This window comes from Triturus cristatus, chromosome 6 (genome assembly GCF_964204655.1).
Source record: "Triturus cristatus chromosome 6, aTriCri1.1, whole genome shotgun sequence".
Classification (NCBI taxonomy): Eukaryota; Metazoa; Chordata; class Amphibia; order Caudata; family Salamandridae; genus Triturus; species Triturus cristatus.
This window is the reverse complement of record NC_140589.1, coordinates 886336863-886360913: the sequence shown is the minus strand read 5'-3', so window position 1 is coordinate 886360913 and position 24051 is coordinate 886336863. Positions and strand designations below refer to the sequence as shown.

At 49.1% G+C, this 24051-nt stretch overlaps 1 protein-coding gene across 10 annotated transcripts in view; it reads left to right on the top strand.

Annotated features, from left to right (window-relative positions):
• Positions 1-23001, top strand: part of BCLAF1 (BCL2 associated transcription factor 1) — a 372683-nt gene extending 349682 nt beyond the window's left edge. For 6 of the 10 annotated variants that reach the window (XM_085611511.1, XM_085611507.1, XM_085611504.1 and 3 more), the window contains 2 exons: positions 22165-22377; positions 22587-23001. In XM_085611511.1, the coding sequence (XP_085467637.1) occupies positions 22165-22377; positions 22587-22592 (219 nt within the window). In that variant the 3' untranslated portion in view covers positions 22593-23001. The remainder of the gene's footprint in view (positions 1-22164; positions 22378-22586) is intronic. The other 4 variants (XM_085611510.1, XM_085611505.1, XM_085611503.1 and 1 more) reach the window with 1 other exon arrangement.
• Positions 23002-24051: the final 1050 nt, after the last annotated feature.

The following is a 24051-nucleotide window of genomic DNA, read 5'->3' as shown; positions in this document are numbered from 1 at the left end:
AGGGTATCTTACTGGTCATGAACCACCTGGCAGACTCTTAACAGCAGTCAACAAACTGAGGTGCATACGCCTAGCAGATCATAAATGGCAAATACACCCCTGAGGTGGGGTGAGGTGGGCGTCTTACAGCAATGGGGAGACAGTTGGCTTTGTCGATTTTCTACCGCAGATAAAGTTCCATTTTGTCCTCTGTTTTGCGCTGCAGATTTCAAAAACCTCTCTCGAAGGATGCATTCCACATGCCTAGAGTGGTTCTTGGGACTTCTGTATTCCTTCCCACCTCTGCCTCTCCTGCCCAGATTTCTGAAGAAGATCCTGAACATTCTGTGCCAGAGTCATCTTAGTAAGTCTAGATTGGGCCTGGAGAGTATTGCACACTGAATTTCTGTATTTTCCAAAAAACATGGGAACCCAAAAGGTAGATAAGAACCTTGGGCGACTGTTTTATATTAGAATAATGGTCATTAAACAAAACAAAGTGGATAGGATAAATATAGACTAGAATCAGTACTATATTGCAAGTGTGCAGTCGGACATTCAATTTAATGAATCAATAACGTCAAAAACACAAATAAGAGCACATCATTATTGTGGGACACAGTCCTGCAACCTACACATGACAAGTACATTAAGACAAAAACACTTCAGGCAAGACAAAAGTAGCTTGCAGAATATTATGCATAATTGTAGCAAGTTTAGAAAAAACAGTCAATGCACTTCTTTTATCACATTGGATTAATGTGCATACTGTTTACATTAGTCGACGATCTTTCGATCCTTTTAAAACAATAGCAGGATCATCGTCAGTACAGTTAACTTGCAAGCTTGAATTGTAAAAGTGCCTGTGGAAAATAGAGAAAGGGGAAGGAGATTAGGAGGCGTCTAATACGGAGTGTTCTAACTAATACAGACTGCCGGGCAAACTGGGAACAGCCCTGGTGTCAGGTACGTGCATTGTGAAGAGGAATTACCTGTGATCGTGATGTTGCAAAAATTGTTGCTACAGGTTTACAAGGCATAACGAATAAGTCTCACAAAAAAATTAAAAACGGCAGGAGAGGATCTAAACCGGACAACGAGTAGGTAGTTAACTGTGTGGAACACTGACGATGTCATCTGTGGCCAGCTACACGAACAGACTATACAATGTGTGGCCAGTGGTTTAGTTAAATTCCTGCACGGCGGCAGTTGAAACTGTTATTTGGCACACAACATTGTTATGGTGCAATCCGAAGTCTAATATGCCCTACTCATAGAGCAGGTGAAGTCGTGCACGGCAAGATCTAATGGTACCGTGAAGAGTTGGGAGGAGCGGTGTGGCAATCGAACAAGGCTACGTTAACCAGAATTCATGTATCAGTGACTGAAAGGCGCTGTGACAGTCGTGCAAGACTGCGCTCAACAAACAATATATTGTAGCAATAGATCGGAGCTTGCACAGTGGTGGCTAACCTTGGATATATGTACGTAAACACATGAAGCGCTACGCACAAATTGAATTTAATGTGACAATAATTAGTGGTTGCTAACCTTGGATTTCCGTGCGGGAACACATTAGGCGCACGGTGGCTCGGAAAGAGCTGAAAGAGTCGCACAATGGACGGATCTGAAGGCAAGTGATACCGGAGTGAGTGGCCAAAGTTACTTCAGTTATAAAAATGCACCGGTTGCAAGTGCACGAGACTGCTCACCTTAACAATAACTGGCGAGAATCTACTGGCGTTTTGGGATATGTGAAGTGATAGCTCACTGCAAGGTGGCGAAGCACTAAAAGGGAGAAAATGGGAGTGAGGAAACTTGGAGGCGGGCTAGCAGAGAGTGAAGTGAAAAGGCAGGTGAGCGCACTTACCGTTATGCCGTGGGATCCGAGGCTGAATAGCTGGGATAACAGGCGGCCAGTCAATTACATGTGTTTATAGCACTGCCGAGGGCACGTGACTAGACGTCACGGCGGCCATGTTAGGTGAGGGATCTTACAAGTAACCATGAAGGAAAGACTATTGTGCATCTGACCTGCGGCTAGATTGTCGATTAAAGAATAGTAAAGGTATAGTAGGTGGTGACTTGTCAATTATTGATGGGGGTTAAGACAAAATATACATCAACCAATATTGATAAAAACATGATGCTGATACAAGTAAGAGCAGGTAGCTAACGGGGGCCGCATTAAACCCTCAATGGAAGGACATCAACCAATATATACAAGACACGAGATGCTGATACAAGTCGATACATGTAGCCATCAAGGGTCACATTTACGCAAAAACAGTTTGGAAAAAAATGAAAAAGGGTTGGGTGCTGTCACAGTGAGTCATAGGGGCTCAGAAGAATCATATTGTACTCAAAGTGTAAGTCATACAAATGTGATTAAGATCAAGATCATATTGTACACACAAGGTGTATATCACGCAAGGACAATTAAGATCAAGATGCTGTGATCAGTAAGAATATGGAGCATATAAAACACATTTACAAAATGCATAACCATGGAATCTAAGCATGAGGAGGCAGTGAAATGAATCAGGGATATATATGTCATTTGCATTTTGAGAAGACATTAAAGGCAAACATTAAAGTCAAACTTGTAAGGAAGGAAACAACTGGCATTTTGGAAAATAGGGGGAAGTATAGATCAGGATGGTCAAGTCTTCATTTCTGTTTAATCCTTTCTTGATGCTATTCATGCGGATAAACAGTCTTAGCTCCTCTTTGTTCAGGAGTTGTACAATGTCTCCGCTTCTTGGAGGTTGCTTTACCATGTTAATAACTGTCCATTTAATGTCATTCTCATTGTGGCCGGCATCAGTGAAATCTACCAAGGGTGCGTTGGGAGTTTTACAGCGCACTCTGCTCCGGTGTTGTCCAATGTGGGGCTTCACTTTTTGTGTTGTTTGGCCAATGTAGATTTTAAGGTAAGGGCATCGAGTCAGATAAATGACATTGCAAGTATTACAGTTTGAAAATGACCCTAATTTGATTCCAAAATTATTAAAGGTAAATTCTTTTCCTTCAATGGTGAAATCACAAACATTACAATTGCCGCATTTGGTGTGCCCAATTAATGGTTCAAGGCCCCAGTGTGCGCATCAAGAGTAGTAGCTGGCTTGGGATTTGGTAGAGCTGCCTGTACAAGGTGGTTTTTGAGGTTGCGGTTTTTACGGAATGCAAAGAGAATACTCAGATTGCCTGCGTTCACGGTGGGCCAGTGTTTTATGATAGATTTACGGATGGGATTTGATATTGGTGAAAACGTGGTCACACACACTATACCATTTGTGTTAGACTTGATTTGGGGGGTAAAGCAGAATCTCCCTCGGGCAATACCAAGCTCATTTTGGGGCATTCCGTACTAGTCGTTTGGGGTAGCCACGTGCTTTTAACTTGGTCGACAAGTTTGAGGCCTCGTGAAAGTAATCTTCTCTGGTGAAGCAGTTGTCTAATCCGTAAGAATTAAGAGTATGGTAAAGAGTCGCGTAGTGCTCGTGGGTGATTGCTTTCATACCGGAGTAAGGTGTTTCGCTCTGTGGTTGTTCTATATAGCCGAGTGAGCAGTTCACTGTTAGTGATAAATGGTGAGATCTAGGAAAGGAATCGGGGATTTGTCGTGTGTCAAGGTGAAATTAATTCTGATTCTAGTCTATATTTAACCTATCCACTTTGTTTTATTTAAGGACCATTGTTCTAATATAACACTAAACTTCTGGGCATGCGTAGATGTCCTCAGAGCAGGCTACCCCTTGGATGATTTTTGTCACATCAGCAGAGCAAGGTTCTGCCCCCAGGCCTGCGCAATATACACCTTAATTAGTAAAGATTGAGTTACGACAGATGACTGCTTTTAATCTTCCTTCCAAATTAGTGTATGTCATTCTAGTGGCCAAGCATACATCTACGAAAACTTTTTATACTGGATGTTGACATGTTTGTTACCTGGTGTAAATTCTGCCATACAGGCCCATTACAGGAAGTTTGTCAGATGTTTTGCTTTTTTTTGCTGTGTTTAGTTCCAGTTGGCCTGGGCATTTGTTAAATGCTATATGTTTCCCTTTTCGGCCTTTCGCCTTTACCAGACCGACGGTATTTATTTTAATCACCTGTTGTGATGCACTTTCTTAAATTCGTTTTTCGTATGTTTCCACTTTAGCCTTTGTAATGCTGCAGTAGTACATTAATCTACTCACTCTCAAACCGTCTTTCTCATGAAGATAACTTCTGTTAGAGACTTCTAACAGCAGATTTCTAAGGAAATGTGTCTTTTTCTATGGTCACTGCACGTTTTTCGACTGATGCTGTTGGCTTTTCGACTGAGTGCACTGAGGCCTGCTAACCAGACCTCAGTGCTAGTGCCTTGACCCTAAAAGTGTATGTCGAATTGGATATCCCCAATTGGAAGTGGCTAACTTACCTGTGAGTCCCTATCAAATGATACTCTGATACCCAGGGCATATAAGTTAGCAGTCTTGCAGCATTGATTGTGCCTCCCTGGAGTTTCCCCAAGTAAAGCCAAGTCCTCCAGTCCGCCACTGCGCAGTCGTGCACTGCTAGCCCGACTTTGCCATTGAAAGCAATGGCAAAGCCACCACTTTCCCTGGACATGTGTGTTGTAAGTCTCCCCTCTGGCAGGCCTACAGAGCCTAAAGTCAGGGTGAAACATGACACAGGCAAAACATATACTTTACATGTTCTGACTGTAAAAACACGCAAAACTACTGGTTCGAGGCATGTGGGCTGCTGAATTCATATCTGTGCATAGATCGCCGCCTAGTGTTGGGTCCGGATGTTTGCACGTTGTTGTCCTGGAAGAGTCTTCGAAGTATCCTTGGATAGGTGACTCCTCCCCTGGACTACAGTGCGCATGGGCATCCTCTCCATCCTCAGATTGTTTTTTTCCGCCATTGGGTTCGGATGTGCTATCTTAACTCCAGTTAGGAAAAAGTTAGCCGAGGCCAAAAGGCCTTTAGTTCGCGTTGGTACTGTTCACTCGATCGGTTTCGACCCTACCTGTTAGCTTACTAACTTCGGAAACAACTTTTCGCTTTTTACCTGACCATCGACGACACCGACGATTGAGTCGAGGACACCATTCAAAAGGTGCCCGGTATGCAATGCGAAATATCCCCATATCGACGTCCACCCGGTGTGCAACAAATGCTTGTCGCCGGACCACGACGAATCGACATGCATGGCCTGTGCCCGGTTCCGTTCCAAGAAGACTCTACGGAATCGTCGAGCGGCGAGACTCGAAGCGCAGCACGCGGCACCGGCCCCGGCTGACATCTTCAACGCCGAAGATGTCTAGGAGTTGGAAATCCTACCCTCCAATCCCGGCTCCGAACATGACTCCGGTTCGGACGCCGTCGACGAATCACTCTTTCGCAGAGATGAAGACAACGCCGAGGTAGGAGACGACGATGAGGCCTTAGGGGCCGAAGAGAGTAGCTCCAATGACGAGCAAGGCCTACCCGTTCAGACTGACGAGGGCCCAGTGCCACAGTCTATGGCTCCGGTCGAGGGATCGCCTTCGGGCCTTACCCGAGACCTATCCCGCGGTTCTTCGGCCCCGCCCTCGGGCCCGGCCTCGGACGTTCAGCGGCAGCCATTATTACCTACACCGGCTGGTTTCCCTTCTACCAAACCGAAACCGAACGCTGCACCGGTACAAATGAAACCGAAACCGAAAGTGGCGCTAGTCGGATCGAGGCCTTCCACACCTTCAATGCCAGCGACACGCATCGGCACCGAGCGCACCAAGCGAGACTTCGGTGCCGAACTTGAAGCGGCCGACGCCGGAGTTGGCATTCGGAAAATGGCCCTCGGTGCCATCAAACCTGCTCGGCTCTCGGCGCCGACGCCATCGACTCCTAAACCAAAGGTCATACCACCTGCTGCGTCTCACGTCGCTTCCACGGCAACACCGAAGCCTCCTGCATCGAAGACGTCGACGGCCATTTCCGCCCCTCGACCCGATGACCCACCGGCGCCGAAAAAGTCCACGGCCGCCTCTACAAACCTGGTGGGCGCTAAGGCCTCGAAAGCGCTTCACGCGCGAACCGTTGCAGCACAAGGCAGCAAAACCCAAGCGGTCCTCCAGGACACATCGGGCTCCGGCCCACTAAAAGCTCAAACAGCCTCTTCGGCGCCAGCCAACATAACTTTTGGCCTGCCGCCATCCACGATCCCGAAAATGTTCCAACTCAGGACACGGGTCACCCACACCACGGTTACACCTGCTGAGACGTCTCCGTCACGTTACATCGACGTCAACACCGGCAGGATTGTTATCCATGACCGGAGGATAACTTCAGAGCCACCCTTGGACCCGTTCAGGATCCCACTAAAGAGAAAGCTGCCTGTGGACTCAGAACCTGTGCTTTGCGAATCTTTCGACTCGCCCTACCAGGACCCACTATCATTCTCTCCCACACACTCCGACACGGATGCGTTGGCAGACTATATGGATGACCAAGTCCCTTACCACGGGGACATGGACCCTGATGACCAACAGGACCCTGATCAAACTTGGGGCGACCCTGCAGACCCCAGTGCACCTCTAGATGCACAGGACCCACAACTCTATGGAGCGAAAACATCTCCAACAGAGGACACTGCAGCGTTCAACGCTCTTATTGAACGTGCTGCAAATAATCATGACGTGCAGCTTCACTCTGACACCGTGGAAGACGACTTCCTTATGGACACTTTCGCTTCCTCGGAAAGGCATGTAAAGACTCTGCCCATGCTGAAAGGAGTCCTCAAACCAGCCAAGGACATCTTCAAGGAACCCACCAGGGCACGGGTGATAAACCCCAGGATCGACAAAAAGTACAGATCAGCACCTGGGGACCCTACTTACATCAGAGGCCAATTGCCTCTCGACTCCATTGTCGTTGCGAATGCTCGCAAGAGGGCACACTCGCAATCAACAGGTGACGCTCCTCCCCCGGACAAAGAGTCCAAGGTTTTAGAGACCTCTGGTAAGCGAGTTGCCGCCCAGGCTGCCAACATATGGCGCATAGCCAACACTCAAGCGCTCCTCGCTCGCTACGATAGAGCGCACTATGATACAATGGAGCAACTGCTCCAACATCTCCCTGACCAGTTCAAAGAAGGTGCAGAAATTCTTATCAGAGAGGGACAGCTACTCACAAATGCTTCCATCAAGTGTGCACTAGATGCCGCAGACACGGCGGCCAGGGCCATAAACACAAGTGTCATGCTGCGACGACATGCCTGGTTGCGAATCTCCGGGTTCAAACCTGAGGTGCAAAATTATATACTGAACCAACCTGTCAACCCCGACTATTTATTCGGGCCGGAGGTTGACACGGCCCTTGAGAAAATAAAGAAGGACACAGACACTGCAAAGTCCATGGGGGCTCTCCAGACTCAGTCCTTTCGGAGCAGCTCCTTTCGTCGCCCCGGAAATAGGGGAGCAGGTAGAGGGCAGGGGTCACAGCAGACATACAACAAAGGCAATACCCAAACCACCTACGATAAAAACACCCGGGGTGGATATCGTGGCTCCAGTACAAAGGGCAGAGGACGCGGCTACGGCAACACCAGGTCCTCCCCCAAGAACAAGCAGTGACGCCCTCTCCCTTCCTCCCGACCACATAACACCTGTCGGGGGAAGGCTACAAAGGTTCCTGTCCACGTGGAACTCCATCACCACGGACAGGTGGGTCAAAGATATTGTCAAATACGGTTACTGTCTAGAACTAACCTCCACTCCACCCACAATACCTCCAAAAAACCGTCCTATGTCCTCAGAGCACTTAACGCTCTTACAGCAGGAGGTGCACAGTATGCTTCTAAAAGGCGCAATAGAGGTCGTACCCGTCCAAGAGCAAGGTACGGGGGTGTACTCCCTGTACTTTTTAATACCGAAAAAGGACGGGTCACTCAGACCTATATTAGACCTGAGACCCCTAAACAGATGCATTCTTTCCGAGCATTTTCACATGCTCACTCTACAGCAAGTCCTCCCGCTGCTCAAGCAGGGAGACTTTCTAGCCACACTGGACCTCAAGGATGCGTATTTCCACATACCCATTCACCCATCACACAAAAAATACCTCAGGTTCACTGTTCAAGGGCAGCACTACCAGTTCAGAGTCCTTCCCTTCGGCGTGACAACGGCACCAAGGGTGTTTACAAAGTGCCTAGCTACTGTGGCGGTACATCTACGGAGGCAGCACATACACGTCTACCCTTACCTGGACGACTGGCTCGTTCAAGCAAAGTCAGCCCAGCAATGTGCCAGCCACATGTCCCGCACCATTCACCTCCTTCACAGTCTGGGGTTCTCACTAAATTACCCAAAATCCCATCTACAGCCCGCACACGTACAACAGTACCTAGGTGCGACTATAGACACTCTGGCGGCCACAGCTCAGCCGAATTTGGTGAGAATCAACAGCATGCAAATGCTGATTTCAAAGTTCAAACCTCAACACTCCCTTCCAGCGCGAGTGTTCATGCAGTTGATAGGCATGATGGCCTCCTGCATCTTCATAGTCCCACACGCGAGACTACATATGCGCCCGCTTCAGGAGTGCTTGGCACGTCAGTGGAATCAGGCTCAAGGACAATTGAAAGACCTAGTGTTGGTGAGCGGTCGGGCATACAACTCTCTGCATTGGTGGAATCCACAAAACCTTTGCAAGGGTCGACCGTTCCAAGAGCCTGTTCCACAAATAGTACTGACAGCAGACGCGTCTCTCCAGGGATGGGGAGCTCATGTACTCCACTACACAGTGCAGGGACTATAGACGACACAACAGAAGAAAATGCACATCAACCTTCTGGAACTGATGGCAATCTTCTAGCCATGAAGGCATTCAAAGTACATCTGTGCAACAAGGTCGTGTTGATCCGGACGGACAACATGACCGCAATGTACTACATACAGAAGCAGGGAGGGACGCACTCTCCACAGTTGTCTCATCTGGCTCAGAGCATGTGGAAGTGGGCCATTCAGAGGAACATGTTCCTCATGGCGGAACACCTCCCCGGCAAGGACAACCAAATGGCGGATCTGCTCAGCAGACACAGCCACCAGATGCACGAGTGGGAGTTACACCCATCAGTACTCCAGCCGTACTTCCAGCAGTGGGGTCATCCAGAGATAGACCTGTTCGCCACAAGCGAAAACGCAAAATGCCAAAGCTTTGCCGCCAGGTTCCCACATCCGCAGTCGCAGGGCAATGCGATATGGATGAACTGGTCCGGCAGATTTGCGTACGCTTTTCCCCCAGCACCGTTGATACCGCTGGTGGCTCGCAAACTCAGACAACACTCCCTGACACTCGTCCTAGTTGCTCCTACGTGGGCACGCCAGCCATGGTACACCACCTTCCTCGAACTTTCCGTGGTGCCGCATCAAAGGCTGCGGATCAAACCCGCGCATTTGACGCAGAACCATGGAGAGATTCAGCACCCAGATCCGCAACAGCTGAACCTGGCGATCTGGCTCCTGAAGTCCTAGAGTTTGGCTACCTCAACCTGCCACCTGACTGTATGGACATCATCAAGGAGGCCAGAAGACCCACTACAAGAGCTTGCTATGCAGCCAAATGGAAAAGGTTTGTTATTTACTGCGGTAATAATGACATTAACCCGCTGGACGCATCCATCCAAAACATCATTTGTTACCTCCTACACCTATACCGATGCAATCTAGCGTACACCTCTATACGTGTCCATTTGACCGCAATATCAGCCTATCTACAAACCAGGCAGCACCTCTCTCTATTCAGAGTGCCTGCCATCAAAGCATTCTTGGAAGGACTCAAACGAGTTAGTCCACCAAGCCACCCACCAGCTCCAATGTGGAACCTCAACCTGGTCCTCACACGCCTCATGGGTCCACCCTTTGAACCTCTCCACTCATGCGAGATTCAATTCCTCACCTGGAAAGTAGCCTTCCTGGTAGCGATCACTTCTTTAAGAAGAGTTAGTGAACTCCAGGCACTAACAGTTCAAGAGCCATTTATACAGGTTCATGCCAACAGGGTCGTACTACGTACCAACCCCAAATTCATGCCCAAGGTAATATCGCAGTTCCACATGAATCAAACTATTGAACTGCCCGTTTTCTTCCAAAACCCACAAACTGTCGCGGAAAGGGCACTCCACACACTAGATGTCAAAAGGGCCCTCATGTATTACATCGACAGGACCAAACCCTTTAGGAAGACAAAACAACTGTTCGTTGCCTTTGCCCCACACCACAAAGGTAACGCCATCTCCAAAGCAGGGATAGCCAGATGGATAGTTAAGTGTTTCCAAATTTGTTATCAAAAGGCAAAACGCACATTAACTATTCCCCCACGAGCCCACTCAACACGTAAGTTGGGGGCCTCCATGGCTTTTCTAGGAAATATTCCCCTGCATGATATATGTAGAGCAGCCACCTGGTCCACTACACACACGTTTACCAAACACTATTGTGTAGATGTGCAATCAAAACAGCAGGCAGCTGTAGGACAGGCTGTTCTCAAAACCCTTTTTCAGACCGCTGCAGCTGGCACTGGTAGCCGCCGCTAATAGAGGGCACTGCTATACATTCTATGCACAGATATGAATTCAGCAGCCCACATGCCTCGAACTGAATATGCTACTTACCAGTATGCATCTGTTCTTGGCATGTAGGGCTGCTGACATTCATATCGCCCTCCCTCCTCCCCGGCGCCTGTAGCAGCTGCAGCTCTCAGAATTACTGTAAGCATGGTCATCACTTTCTGTATCTACTCCATCACTGCCACAATGGCGAAAAACAATCTGAGGATGGAGAGGATGCCCATGCGCACTGTAGTCCAGGGGAGGAGTCACCTATCCAAGGATACTTCGAAGACTCTTCCAGGACAACAACGTGCAAACATCCGGACCCAACACTAGGCGGCGATCTATGCACAGATATGAATGTCAGCAGCCCTACATGCCAAGAACAGATGCATACTGGTAAGTAGCATATTCATTTTACTGTGCACAGACTTGGTCACACAAATGGAAAGCTCAAGATCTGATAGAGACTACTAGCCACAGATTCCTTCACATAGAATTATCCCCAGGCGTCACTGGATTCGTAAAACTTTCTTGCCCAGCATCCCTGTGCGCCGGGGGCGGGGCGACATCACGCGACTCCGCCCAGGCGTCGTCCGCACATGTGACGTCAGCGAGGTCACATAAGTCCCGCCCCGGCGCGCCTACATCAGTTTTTTTCCTTTTCCGCGTGCAAAGTGGATCCGGTTTGTGCTCTGGGCCTGTTTAGGCCTTTCCCTTACGCTATTGCTACGTGTGTAGAAACAGTGTGCGAATGCCCTCGGGCTTTAAAACTTGCACATCGTGTGGCCGCCTCATGTCGGCGATGGATCCTCACCCCATCTGAATGTGGTGTTTGGGGGAGCACCACGGCTCCACTGATTGTGAGGCGTGCCAGCAGATGAAGCCGAAGTCCCGGCGGGAGCGCCGTATGAAACTTCTTTCGCTCGTGTGTCCAGGTTGGCGTCAGCACCTCGTCCGGCCCCTGCAGAGGGTTCTCGGGCTGCGGCTTCCCTCGCTGACTTCGATCTTCTTCTAGGTCGCAAGAGCGCCGCTCACCTATCGGTAAGTGTCGCAGTTTGTCCCAGAGGGTCGGGTTCCGGCCTTTCGGGGGCCTGGGCTCTCCGCGGGTGGTGTGGCCCCACGTGTTGTCCCCTTATCCGCCGTTTCCTGGCGTGGGGGCGTCCAGAGCCCAGATTGAGACATATGCGGCGGTTTTGCAGGCCTCACTGGCTTCTTCTCCTCCTCCTCCTTCCCCTCCTGGGACGTCAGCGGATCACTTGCAGTGTGCGGGGCTCTCTGCGGCGTCGCCGGCGGCTCTGGCCCCGGGTGGTTCGGATCCAGGCTCAGAGGATGTGGCGCCTTTGGGGTGCGGCCCTTCGGAGGTCCCTCCTTCGGACCGCGGTTCCCCTGCTTCGCCGCAAACTCCCGCGGGAGTTCCTGTGGTGTCGCGGGAGCTTCTCCAGAGGTTTGGCGGTTGCTGGTGTCATCCTTGCCGGAGACGGGCCGCCGTGTCGTGGCTTTCTCCCCGACATCGTCAAAGGGCGGCTCTTCGCCGTCTCCACGACCGCGGTCTTCACCGGAGGAGCCGCTGGTCCCCCATTCCTCGGTCCCTCTTCCTTCTTTCCGGCCTTGGCCCTTCCTTCCTCCGGTTGGCTTGGGGGATGGCCGCCTTAGTTTGTAGCCGTCGCCTAACGAGGAGCTGCTTTCCCCTCCGCGGGGCCCCACGGAGGCAGGTGCGGCTTTCGCCGGCGCTGTTTTCACGGCTGTGGGCATTTTGCGTATGGGTGATCCAGCTGCCCATTTTCCCGCTGATCATCTTTTGGAGGTTCTCCACCAGGGCTCTGGTGGTAGGGAACTGTTGCTTCCCTTCGAGGGTTCACTCCATTCTTCTCTTGGGGGCTTGGGGACGTCCTGCCACGGGGGACCCGGTGCCCCAGCACCTTCTGAACCGCCACCATCCGGCACCGCGTGATCCAGTGTTCCTTTCTCTTGACCCTTCGACCAGAGGCCTCCTTTTACAGTCTGCCTTTCCTGCTTTGCCGCTGCTGTTGTAACCCCCCCCCCCCCGTCACGGGAGCCACGATGGCTGGACTCCTGGGGGCGCAGTGTGTTTGCCTCGACCAGTGCGGCTCTGCGGGCCCTTAACACATTGTTTTGGCTAGGGCCACTTCTTGTTTGTGGGACTCGGCGGAGTCCCTTATGTCTGCCGCTTCTCAGGAGGGTGCCTGTGTGGATTTGCGACACCATGGTCTGGATGGTCGGGAGCTGGCAGCGTTTATCCTTCACTCCGCTCTGGACATCTCGGCGGTGCTGGGTCGTGTCATGGCTGCTTTGGTAGCCCTTCGTCGCCGTGCCTGGCTTCGAGACAGTGTGTTCCTGGAGAATGTTCGAGAACGGCTGGTGGACCTTCCCTTCGATGGTGCTCTTTTGTTCCATGCCCCTGCGAACTCAGCCATCCAGAGGTTCTTGGTGGGGTTTCGTCCTTCTCCTCCTCCTCCTCCTCCCTCTCCTTTTCCTCCTCAGTGACCTGCGTGCTGCTCTGGTTCTTGGAGCTGTTATTCCGTTGGGGCGGGTCGCCCCGGTGGGGGCGGGTCGCCCCGGTGGTCTGTCTGAGGTTGTGGTTCTGTTGGCTGCTGGCCAGCCTCTTTTTGACTGTGTGTTTTTCCTTTGGGTTTTTCACACCGTGCTGGGCCTGCGATTGGGCCTTCTGCTTTTCCCATCTGGCTGCTTGATGGGCCTCCTGCTGAGTTTTCTTTTGCCGCTGTTCTTTTTGTTGTCCTCTGCTGCGGAAGTTTCTTCCTAAGAGGTTCCCAGGTCTTGGGATGTGACATGCCCCTTGTGGGGCAGGATTGGCTGTTATATAGCCCTGGTATTTGCTGGGGAGTTGTGGTCGCCTGCGGGCTTCTGCTCTTCGTGGCGTTGTGGTATGTTGCGGCTGCAACCTTCTTCGCCTTTTTGCTTGAGTATTGGTTCAGGAGTGTTCCTGGCGTCTGGCGGAGCGTGCCTGTGCCGCCCTCTTGTTCTTTTTGCCCTGTTGTGCCTTCTTGGGGCTTTAGGGGGACTGTCATCCTGCCTTCTCCGCGGCTTCCAGTGGGCCTTGCACTCTGTTCCACATCTTCTCTCTGTGGGGGGGGATGGTCCCTGACTTCTGGACCCTCTTGCGGGCGCAGTTTGTCCCTGCGGGGTGTTGGATGCTTCTTCCTGGGTGACCTTTGGTTCCCCTTTTTCTGCTTCCCCCTGCTTCTTGCTGCCGGCGCCATCCTGTCTGGGATTGCCCTTGCTCTGCCTCTTCTCCTTGGAGTCTCTAGGTTGCTCTTCTCCTTAGGCGCCATCCTGCGTGGGATTGTCTCGGTACTCACAGGGTTGCTGCTCTATCCTTTATTCTTTCCCTGACTTTGGGTACTGCCGTGCCGGGCACTGCTCTTTATGGTGTTGTTCCTCACCATGCCTTTTTGGCTCTTTCGCACACTGTTCCTATACTCAGTTTTGTCTGCTAGCATTGTGGCGTGGAAAAGTTCTCCGAAGAAAACTGACGTAGGTGCGCCGGGGTGGGACTTATGTGACCTCGCTGACGTCACGTGCGCGGACGATGCCTGGCCGGAGTCGCGTGATGTCCCCCCGGCGCGCAGGGATGCTGGGCAAGCAAGTTTTCCGGATCCATTCCCCCCCCCCCCCTGCGGATAATTCTACGTGAAGGAATCTGCAGCTAGAATCATCTCTACCAGATACATTGTTACCAAAAGTAAGTAACTCGTACGTTACATGCTGAATCCCTCAGCTGTGCTAACTCCAGAACGGTACCACCAGAGTGGACACCCCAAGATGTCAAACAACTCATTACATTAACCCTGAGTTGCATTTCAAGTCGGATTTAATTTAACTTGTTGCTGTGTGCTTTGTTGACTTTAAAACTCCTGTGCCTTTCCGGGCACATGTAGCCTGCTCCTCGAGACTGCTTTCTGCTCTCCTGGAGAGACATGCTAACGACTCTCAGGAGGGAGAACAATACGGGATTGCAGACCAGGGAGGTGTTGCCTCCCTCCTCCTTGAAGCCACTCAGGTGTTAGCACCCAAAAGGCAAGCTTTGCAGTTGAAGCCGCATTTGAAGCGCAGATGAGGGACACCAAGGGTGAGGGCTGCCCCATTGTTGAGGTAGACAGGCTGGCACAGTGAGTAGAGAGGGGAAACCAGCTGCCAACCCAATTTTCCCAGGGGAGTGTAGCCCTGAGGTAGCCACACCCCCGGGGGTGGGCTCGGGAGGTCTGTACACCAGGAGAGGGGTTTCACCATAGTTGGAGGGGCCAGCTTGGTGCATCCTGGGGTAGTCCTATTCCACACACTTGACAGGAAGTGGTCACTAGGTGGGAGGGAGCCTGGTAGCCCATTGGCTACCGACCGCATTGTGCCCTGAGGGTACTTTCTCAGCACCCCTGGCACCCAGACCTCAAACCATGACCGACTCAGAAGTACTGAAGGACTGCCCTGCTGTACCAATGGACCAGCAAAGAGAGGATGAACAGACGAGGACAGCATCCGCTGCAGCTGGTGGCTATTGAAGGAGGGACTGTTTCCTGCTCAGGGAGGAGTAGTCTTCAGAGCCCAGTCAAGCCAAAAGCACTCCCAATTGCTAGCTGACTGTCCTCCTGTTTTCAGCACAGAGACACAACAGCTGAATAAGCCTGATGGGGTAAGCTGGTAAGCCAAAGTGTTGCTGGGATCCTCAGAAGGCAAGCTAGACTCGGGCAGGATTGGCCTGTGACCGCGACAACAGGCGACTGGCAGTCCAATGGCGACTGTACTTCGGCCAGATCGGAGAGGACTTCGTGGGACGTTGACCCTGCAACCAGGACCCCCTCACCATCTTTGTGGACCGAGGAAATTCCTGCAGTAAAACCATGTCACATCCAGAGCATCCATAGAGCATCCTTCATCCCTTGCATCAGGACCACTCCATAGGAGTCCATTGTAACATGGATAAAGTGCCGGGAACTGTTGAGGGAGTGCTTCTCCTATGAAGATAACTTTTCTTGAGGAACTTGCTCGTCCCCCTGATTAGCTCCTTTCCATTGTTGGTCACCCCAGGTACTTCTTACCGACCGCATTGCCACTTAACTAAGTTTTCTTTGAAAATGTTTCTAAGTATCCAATTCGTTGAGTTTGCCAAGGCATGTTCACAGTTTTGTGAAATTGCACTGATTTATTATTGCTTGTGAAATCCATATCCCCGGAACCCTCCAGTGGAGCTTTTCATTCTAGTGTCTGAATTCTTATAAAAATGCAATCTATTTTTATAAATTGTTGTTGGATTTCTTCAGTGACGTGTCGATTTCTTCTTCAATTCCTTTGGTGCTGTTTAAATACTTAACACTTTTTGCTCTGTGTAAACCATACTGCTCAGTGCCCATCTACCCAGGATTGAACTGAGGGTTTGACAGACAAAACCCAAAGGTCCTTAAAGGTTTGGTAAGTGTATTACACATTGAGGTTGCACTACCACTCCATATAATACATCCCATCCTCACCTTTTGAAAACCTCCAGGTGTTAGTCTGGATCCAGAAACTTTTCCATACCAATTCCCTCCAGTGCTAGCAGGTGGTGTCCTGTGATGTCATCTCCACATGTCGTGCCACCTCGTGTGGATGTCGGGACCAGTAAATATATATCGCCTACTAGCGCTGGTGTCAGTTCTCTCGTGAGCCAACCAACACCGATCCGCAGCTTTAATTGTTGTTATACAAGTTTGCCAATTTTATTCAAAAATCTTGCTTTTTGGTGTGCTGGGTTTAAGCGTTTGACGTGTCTGACAGTTGCCAATTTTGTTTTCATTAGATGTCTGCTTGTGGTGCCTTGATACCGGCCACAATTTGCATTCATGTTCGTCGTAGGCCAAGATGCAAAAGAAGGACATCCATGACCTTGAGAAAAAGCTTGCAATCATTAGATGAGGACGTTGAAGACTTGTTCTCGGTCGTCTGTGGTGCGGTTGTACCATTCGAGAACAACAGCAAGGGCTCGCTGTCATGAGATCAGCCTTCCTCTAAATCAATCCAGTCCAAACGGATCCATAAAAAAATCTAAACATGGCTGTCCTGAGTCATGCCGATTGAACCATTCGTAGTCGCATGATGCACCTAGCACCTGTCAAAGATGCTACTCTCATTGCGGGGCTGAATACAGCATCTTTTCTGTTGCGACTTTCGTCAGATCTGGTTGTGAAGCCATAGCTGCAGCAGCCGAAAAAAAAGCTATGAACTTGTTCGTGGTGCTGTTCCAGATCTGTCTAGGGTGGCGTCAGCCCCCACGGATCTGAGGGGGCCTATAGTTGCTGATACGTAGACTGATTCTCCTTTGATGGCAGCAGGGCCTCTGGACCTCTTTTCAAAGAAGTTAACCACGTCTGGTTTGGGTCCATTGAATCCGGCAATTCCTTTGGCTCATTCTCTGGCACCGCGTCTGACACCATGATTAAACTGATGCTGCTGGCTCAGTTACTGACGCCATACCGACGTCACTGATCTATTGTGAACCTGGTCATTCTTTCGGAACCCAGAAGAAAGTGTCTTATTTATGAAGATCAGTTATGAGCTGGGCAGAAAACAGCCCTCTGAGGGCTTGTGTTCACACTCTACCAGAGCAAAACTGTGACTATGTTGCTAGAGCGAGGTGTGCCAGTCTTGGATATCTGTCAGGCTGCTACGTTTGTTCCATCCATACGTTCACTAAACACTACTGTCTGGATAGTCAGGTGCAGCTTGATCGGCATTTTGCCTGCAGGAATTTCTGGTCCAAGTCATTCCACAGACCCCACAACTTAGGAGGTACTGCTTTGGTATCGATTCAAAAGGTGAGGAATCTGCTATCAGACGGCTCTAGCAGAAAAACAATTTGCATACATTAAGTAATTTCTTTTCGGGTAGAGACTCTATCTAACCTCAGATTCCTCACCTGCCGTCCCACCTCCCCATTCTGTGGAGTGGCCTCGTAGCAATCTGTAGGTCATAAGATTCAAATACTGAAAGTCTGCACACTGGTTCTATGATGGCTTGTTAAAGCTCTGTGTCTGTTGGCTTTGGCGGAGTACAGAAAGAAACTGACACCAGCATGAGTAGGTGACACATATATATTGGTCCTACGTCCCGTCCGCTTGAAACAAAGCGGCACGAGATAACAACATAGCACACCACCACTTGCAGGTGCTGGAGGGAATTTCTGTGCAAACATTTCGGGACCCAGCCTGACTGCTCGAGGTATTCAAAAGTGGGAGGAATCTGCAGTTAGATTACTAGAAAAGTCGCTGCTGTAGCTTGTTTTTCAGCTTATTGCTTGAGTGGGCTAGTTGTTCTCTGTATCAGATCTGCTATTCATTGGCCAAGAAGCAGCCTCCGGAACATCTAAGGGCTCATTTGTCCAGGGCAAAGAATGCTACCACTGCTTTGGCACACGGAGTATCTGTTTTGCACATCTGTCAGGCTGCAGCATGGGCGTTCGTTCATGCATTCTTGAAGCGCTAGTGCTTTCGTAGCCAGGTCCAGCAGGGTGGCACCATAGCCATTCGCATCTGCAGGACTTTTTCTTTGAATACATCTTAGGAGGTATTGCTTAGGAATCTATTCACAAGGTGCAGAATCTGGTTAAAAGGATTCCCCAGAAGAACAAGTTGCTTACCTTTGGTAACCATCTTTCTGGTGGATACTCTTGCCTAACTTCAGATTCCTCACTGCACTCCCATCTCCCCTTTCTATGGAATGAACTCTTTAATCCATCTACTTAAAGTCAACATTTAGGGATCTGCACACTGTTATATCTGATCAATTATTAAGGTCTGTGTGAGAAGTTGGCCTGGTATATGATGTTCACTAGTTAAAGTGACCACCTTGTACCATGCCAAGCAACCCTTATGGTGTGGTTGTAAGTCAACCTTTTCGGACTAGCTGCCCTAGTGGTAGCGTAGGCTAAGCAGTCTTTGAGGCTAAACTCGTTAAAGCGTGTTAAGCAGGCTGTTTTACCATATGTAACCCCCCTTTATACCAATGAAAGGACACCACACAGATATATATTCAAAATATATATGTATTTATTACTCAAAGTATCCCCTAGACTCTTTATGAGCACATGAGCACAAATGGTTAAACAAGAAAGTATTACAATATACAGAAGTTGCACTTTATATGGATGGGCCCTGGTGGCCACTCAAACCATATACTAAAATAGTGGTATAAGTACCACGACTAGGAAAGGGAAAAGGCCTAGGGCCTCTAGAATCGCTGGGCCTACAAGGAGCTAACGTTAGTTAGTGACCAGGAGGTTCACGGGTCGAGTGTGCAGTAAGGAAAGTTACACGCGGGCTCCCATAGGTTTTCAATGGGTGCGTAAAAGTTCAAAAGTTACTGCTAGAAGGGTCTTCTGGATGGACTACGAACTTAAGACTTAAAACACAGACACTAGAGATGTTTCTCTACACTTGGGCACCGGAGTGCCAGCTTTACCTCACCCACAGGAAGCGGGTGCATAGGTCTCGAAGTGCGTCGGGTTTCGTCTATCTGTTCAATGGAGCCTGACGACAAAGGTGCTGCAGGCGGTCGGTCCAGAAGAGATGCGGTGGATCAGAGTTGTAGAAGACCTGAAAGCAGAGGGGACAGTGTTCACAGTCACTAGCCAGTGACCGGCGTGGCACCAGGTAGGTACCAGGCGATGTCGGGTGCAAACAGGTGCTGAGGTGTAGCTTGTCTCCGCAGCCACGTGGTCCCTGAAGGTCGACGACGTCCAGGAGTCGGTTCACGAGCTGTCCCACGCAGGCTCGCGGTGTCGGCATCTCGAAGGAAGCAAACAAGCCTTGGCAAAGGCAGGAGTTGTGGAAAGTGAAGAAAGTTGATTGTTCTGACCAGGAAGGTCAGAGGGGCTGCTCCTTTGGAGGGCAGCAGGGGCCAGTCTGGAGCAACCAGACCAGCGTCGTAGTTTTCAAGGTTCGTCGCCAAAATGGCCACTAGCCAATGGGCCAGGGACCGGGCAGGCGCGTCGAGATGCAAAGTGCAGAGGGGCCCCACGCAGATCGTGGAGATGCTGGGGGGCTCACCTTTGGTGCAGATGCTGCTCGGATGTTGGGCTTCTCAGGTCCCAAAGCACAACTTGGAGGGAGCCTCTGTTGTCGCGCTTGCAGCTTGTCGTGGGTCTTTCAAGATGGCTGGCTCCACGTGTCTCGGTGCCTCCACGGGTTCCTTCTTTTCAGGGACTGTGGATCGGGCGGTGAGAGGTCTGGAGGTCCAGGTCTTGTCGGGCTCTGGGCTCGGGCTCCGGCAGGAGGCGGCGGCAAAGCAGACGTCGAGTAGCTGGTTGGTGCTTGCGTTAGCAAGATGGTCACTCCCTGACCATAGGGGAGATTTCCTTCTGTCCTCTGTGCAGCAGAGCGTCGAAGTTCCCGTCTTCTTCTTTGTAGTAAGTTGATTCCAGGATGTCTGAAGTCTTAGGACACAGCTCCTACCTTTAAGTGGATTCTAGGGGCCGGACTACCTGCTAGGTCCCTCCCTAAGGGTGGGACCAGGAAGGGTGGTGGTTACACCCCCAATCCTTTGTCCAGCTCGCCCCAGGTCCGGGGCTGGTGTGCTCCAGGACCGGTTTGAACTGGCATATGCACCGAGGCTCCTTGTGAGCCTCAGGCATGTCTGATTCCATTCAAGCCCTACCTGACCAATACACAAAATCCTGTCTGGGGTGGTGCACGCACCTCCCCTGGCAGGAAACCCTTTGTCCACGTCTCCCAAGCTGGAAGGACTCCCAGCAGCAGGAGGGCAGACTTGTGTCTGTGGTGGCAGCATCCATTTTGTGGAGCTGAGGCTAGGTCTGATTTTACCCGGGTTTCAGGTACTGTACATGTCGTGTCCCTCTAGAAGGGTGGAATGCTAACCCCGTCGCCAGAATTGGCGAGGGGTTAGTATTCCAATTCGTATGACACCTTACTCGACATGTTTTGATAAAGCCAAACCAAAGATAGCATTTAACCGCGAGGTTCATAATGCACTTAAGAGTATATGGTATGGCGATATCTGGAAACGGTAGAAGGAAGTAGTTCCGACCACTGCAGACAGGCTCAGCTCATGCCAGAACACCATCTCTCATGGAACCAAGCACTCTGCCTTCAGGATTGTTAAGGCCTGCCATAGGAGTGACTTATAGGTTAACATGTGTCCCATTTAAGGTTAGGTATAGGTATACTACACCCAAGTAAGAGGTGGTTACACCAACTTACCCCAGCTGAGTGATCAGCCAGTTGTGTCAAATTGCTAGGCCAGGCCAGGGGTGGCGCAATACATGCTTCAGCCCCTGGTAGGCCTTAGATACACCAATGCCCTGGGTACCTAGTGTACACTGGTACAGGGGCTGACAGGGTGATCTAGTTCCAATGGGTTATGCACCTAGGGTACATAGAGTCCATTTTAGAGAGAGAGCAGACAGGCTGAGACCCTGAATGGCAGGATCTCAGGCCTTCTAAGTCGAAAAACCAGCTAGACACTAGGCAAAAAGTTGGGGGTAACCATAGTCCGATATCCACCTTCCTACACTCTGCACCTGGCACCTTAGACAGAGACCAGCAAGAAACTGACGTCAGCGCACAGAGATGTCACATGTATGTGTCTCCGGTGTCATTTCTGATGTGGGACATGGTTGATGCTGAGCTGCATGATGCCACCTGCTGGCGTGTGGGAGCAATACTGAGAAAAATGTCCAGATCCTGTCTGGTGCCTATGTGTATTCACAAGGTGAGAAGTCCGTGGTTATGTAGTGTATCCACCAGAGAGAACATTCCTGAAGGTAAATAAGTTGTTCTTTTGGCAGCACGCACACTATTTGTGACAGTTCGAAAACCTTGAGATTGGCAGGAAAACACTGTAGGTTATTAGGAAGAAGGTTGGGACTAAATATTCCATTACTGCCAGCACAAAGTGGAACACGCTTCCAGGTGAATTAGATTATTTAGTCAGACAGCAATTGATGTTCCAGGGCTCTCACCAGTCATGAACACAGTCTGTATGGTTGAAGGAGGCACCCCCACCGTCACTACTCTTCACCATAGTTCCAGATCTCTTGCATTTTAGTCAGTCGTCGACCAACCGATAACTGAGCCTGAGCGCTACACCCTTATCGGAGCTTGGATAGCTCTGACCCCACTCCAATTATATATTTTTAGAACTCCAGCTTTTCTTGTTCTAGTAAATTTGAGGGGGAAAAGGCCCTACTTCTGCAGCAAATTTAGTAAGAGTAGTGTCCGGACTCTATTTGTTGGAATCTCCTTGTAAAAAGCGCATAGATGGTTGAACCTAGTAGAGGTTAAAGTTTTCCTTTTTAATTGCAATATACATGAGTTTTTGATAAAACCCAAATTAACCCACATGTTTGTTTCGTTGACCAATAATGTCTTTCAGAATGTGCTACTGCTATTAGATTCTCTTAGACCAACATGACCACAATGCCTTTTCTTATTGGTACAGTGAAACTCAGTTTAAAAAAAAATCTGTTGAAAATAAGAGAACTTTAGTTTGCGGCACTGATATTAGTTTGCGGCACTGATATGTGAAACTTTGTGTTAGTTCTGAAGTTGCCTGTTTGTCAATTATGTATTACAGCATGACGACCGGGATGATGGTATTGATTATTGGGCCAACAGAGGAAGAGGCCGTGGCATTTTTCAACGCGGCAGAGGACGATTTACCTTCAAAAAATCAGGTAGCAGTCCAAAATGGACACATGACAAATACCAAGGGGATGGGCTTGTGGAAGATGAAGATGAATCGATGGAAAATGATGAAGAAAGAAAGGACGGTCGCAAAGAAGAAAAGGTAGAAAACTCTGGTTTGTACGTGAATTGAAGAACTGGGTGAAGTATACATTGGGTTATTACTAAAGGAAATGCAAAACATTATCTATTTATGATCAAGCTGCCCAATGGCAAAGTATGCCTTTGTATAAATATGTTTATGCAAATCTTCCACTTGAAGTTGAAGCAAAACAAGTTGATTGTTCTGACCAAATGTGTTTATTTTCACAGGACTGAACTAAATCTGAAATGGCAGAAGTCAGACCACCCAAACCACACTGTTGGATATAATTTCTCACACATTGAATGTAAGCGTTTTAGGTGACTTTTAATGTTCGCAATAGTTCAGAGAAACTGGAGATTTGTCTTCTAATCAGTTTGGACATATTGAGGAACTGTATGATGAGGAACCTTCTACAACAGAGAGGGAAGTTAAATACAGTTGTCTTCATTAACAGACTTTTAAAGAGATGCTTTTTAATGTTTATTTTTTGCTTTTTGTTTTTATGCAATGTAATTCTGCTTTTTCAAACTGAACATCTGTGAGTTTTTCATCTTTGTTTGCTATCCTAAAAAAAACATAGCTGTTCACAATACATTTGTATATCAGTTTTTGTTTATAAATGATCACTGATATTTAAACCTACCTCAAACTCCTGTCTTTATTATCGCCGAAATTGACTTCACATACTATTTATATTCATGCTATCAAATGTCTCTTGCTTACAGTTTTTGACAATCTAGACCACCTGTTCTGTGAGGAACTGTGTACTGATACATCTCAGACCACAGGAAGCGACATAGGCATGTAGCTTGCACAACATGAAGTACATTTTTGGAAGATCGACACATGGACACTCCACCGCGTGTGATCCACACCTGCATCTGGTCTTTCACTCTGAAGTGATTGGACATATCGTCATGTAATGCAGATCATTTCTCAATTATTTCTTTGTTCTTGTAAGTAAGAAGATGTATTCTTCGGGTTCCCTATTTTTGAGTAATCCTGTGATGACTGGCTTCAAGCAGTGTGGTTTTGTCAAGGTTCTTATGCACAGCTGAACTGCAAGTGCTGTCTAGTCACTGTGCTGCCTAGCATCCAGTGCTAGCTTTGCAGCACTCTTCCGGGTACTTTATTCTGTATTGGATCTGAAGAAAGCCAACAAAAGCATCACTTGAATGAGAATGTTGGAGCTTCATTGATACACAACATATTCTTTTGTACACCTGTACTAAACAAAAAGAAATTACAGAATATATCTGACCCTGCATTCAACTTCAAGTGAGCCCTCTCAGTTTTTCTAGAGTCTGGCAGTAGTCAAAGTATTCTTATGATGATGGAGGATTTTCATATAAACACTAGGTGACTTTTTGATCAGGGCTAACTCACCAGAATGTGCTTCAAGATTTTCAGAGGATGGCAGAGCTTCTACTTAAACTGAAAGTGACAAAGAACTAGGAAAGATCAACCCCAGAACCCAAATGCAGTAGTGTGTTTAATACCTAGAAAGATATTGGGCAGAAACCGGAATAATATTTCACCAGAGGCCACTGCAGAAATGTCAAGAGGATCATTGACAACTGGAGCCTTGTCTATCATTAGAATCCTGATTCTTTGCAGGGGAGTTCATTTGGACAGTCTGATAGTCCATTGAAAGTGAGTTACACAGAGTAGTTGTGCCATATAGATATATTG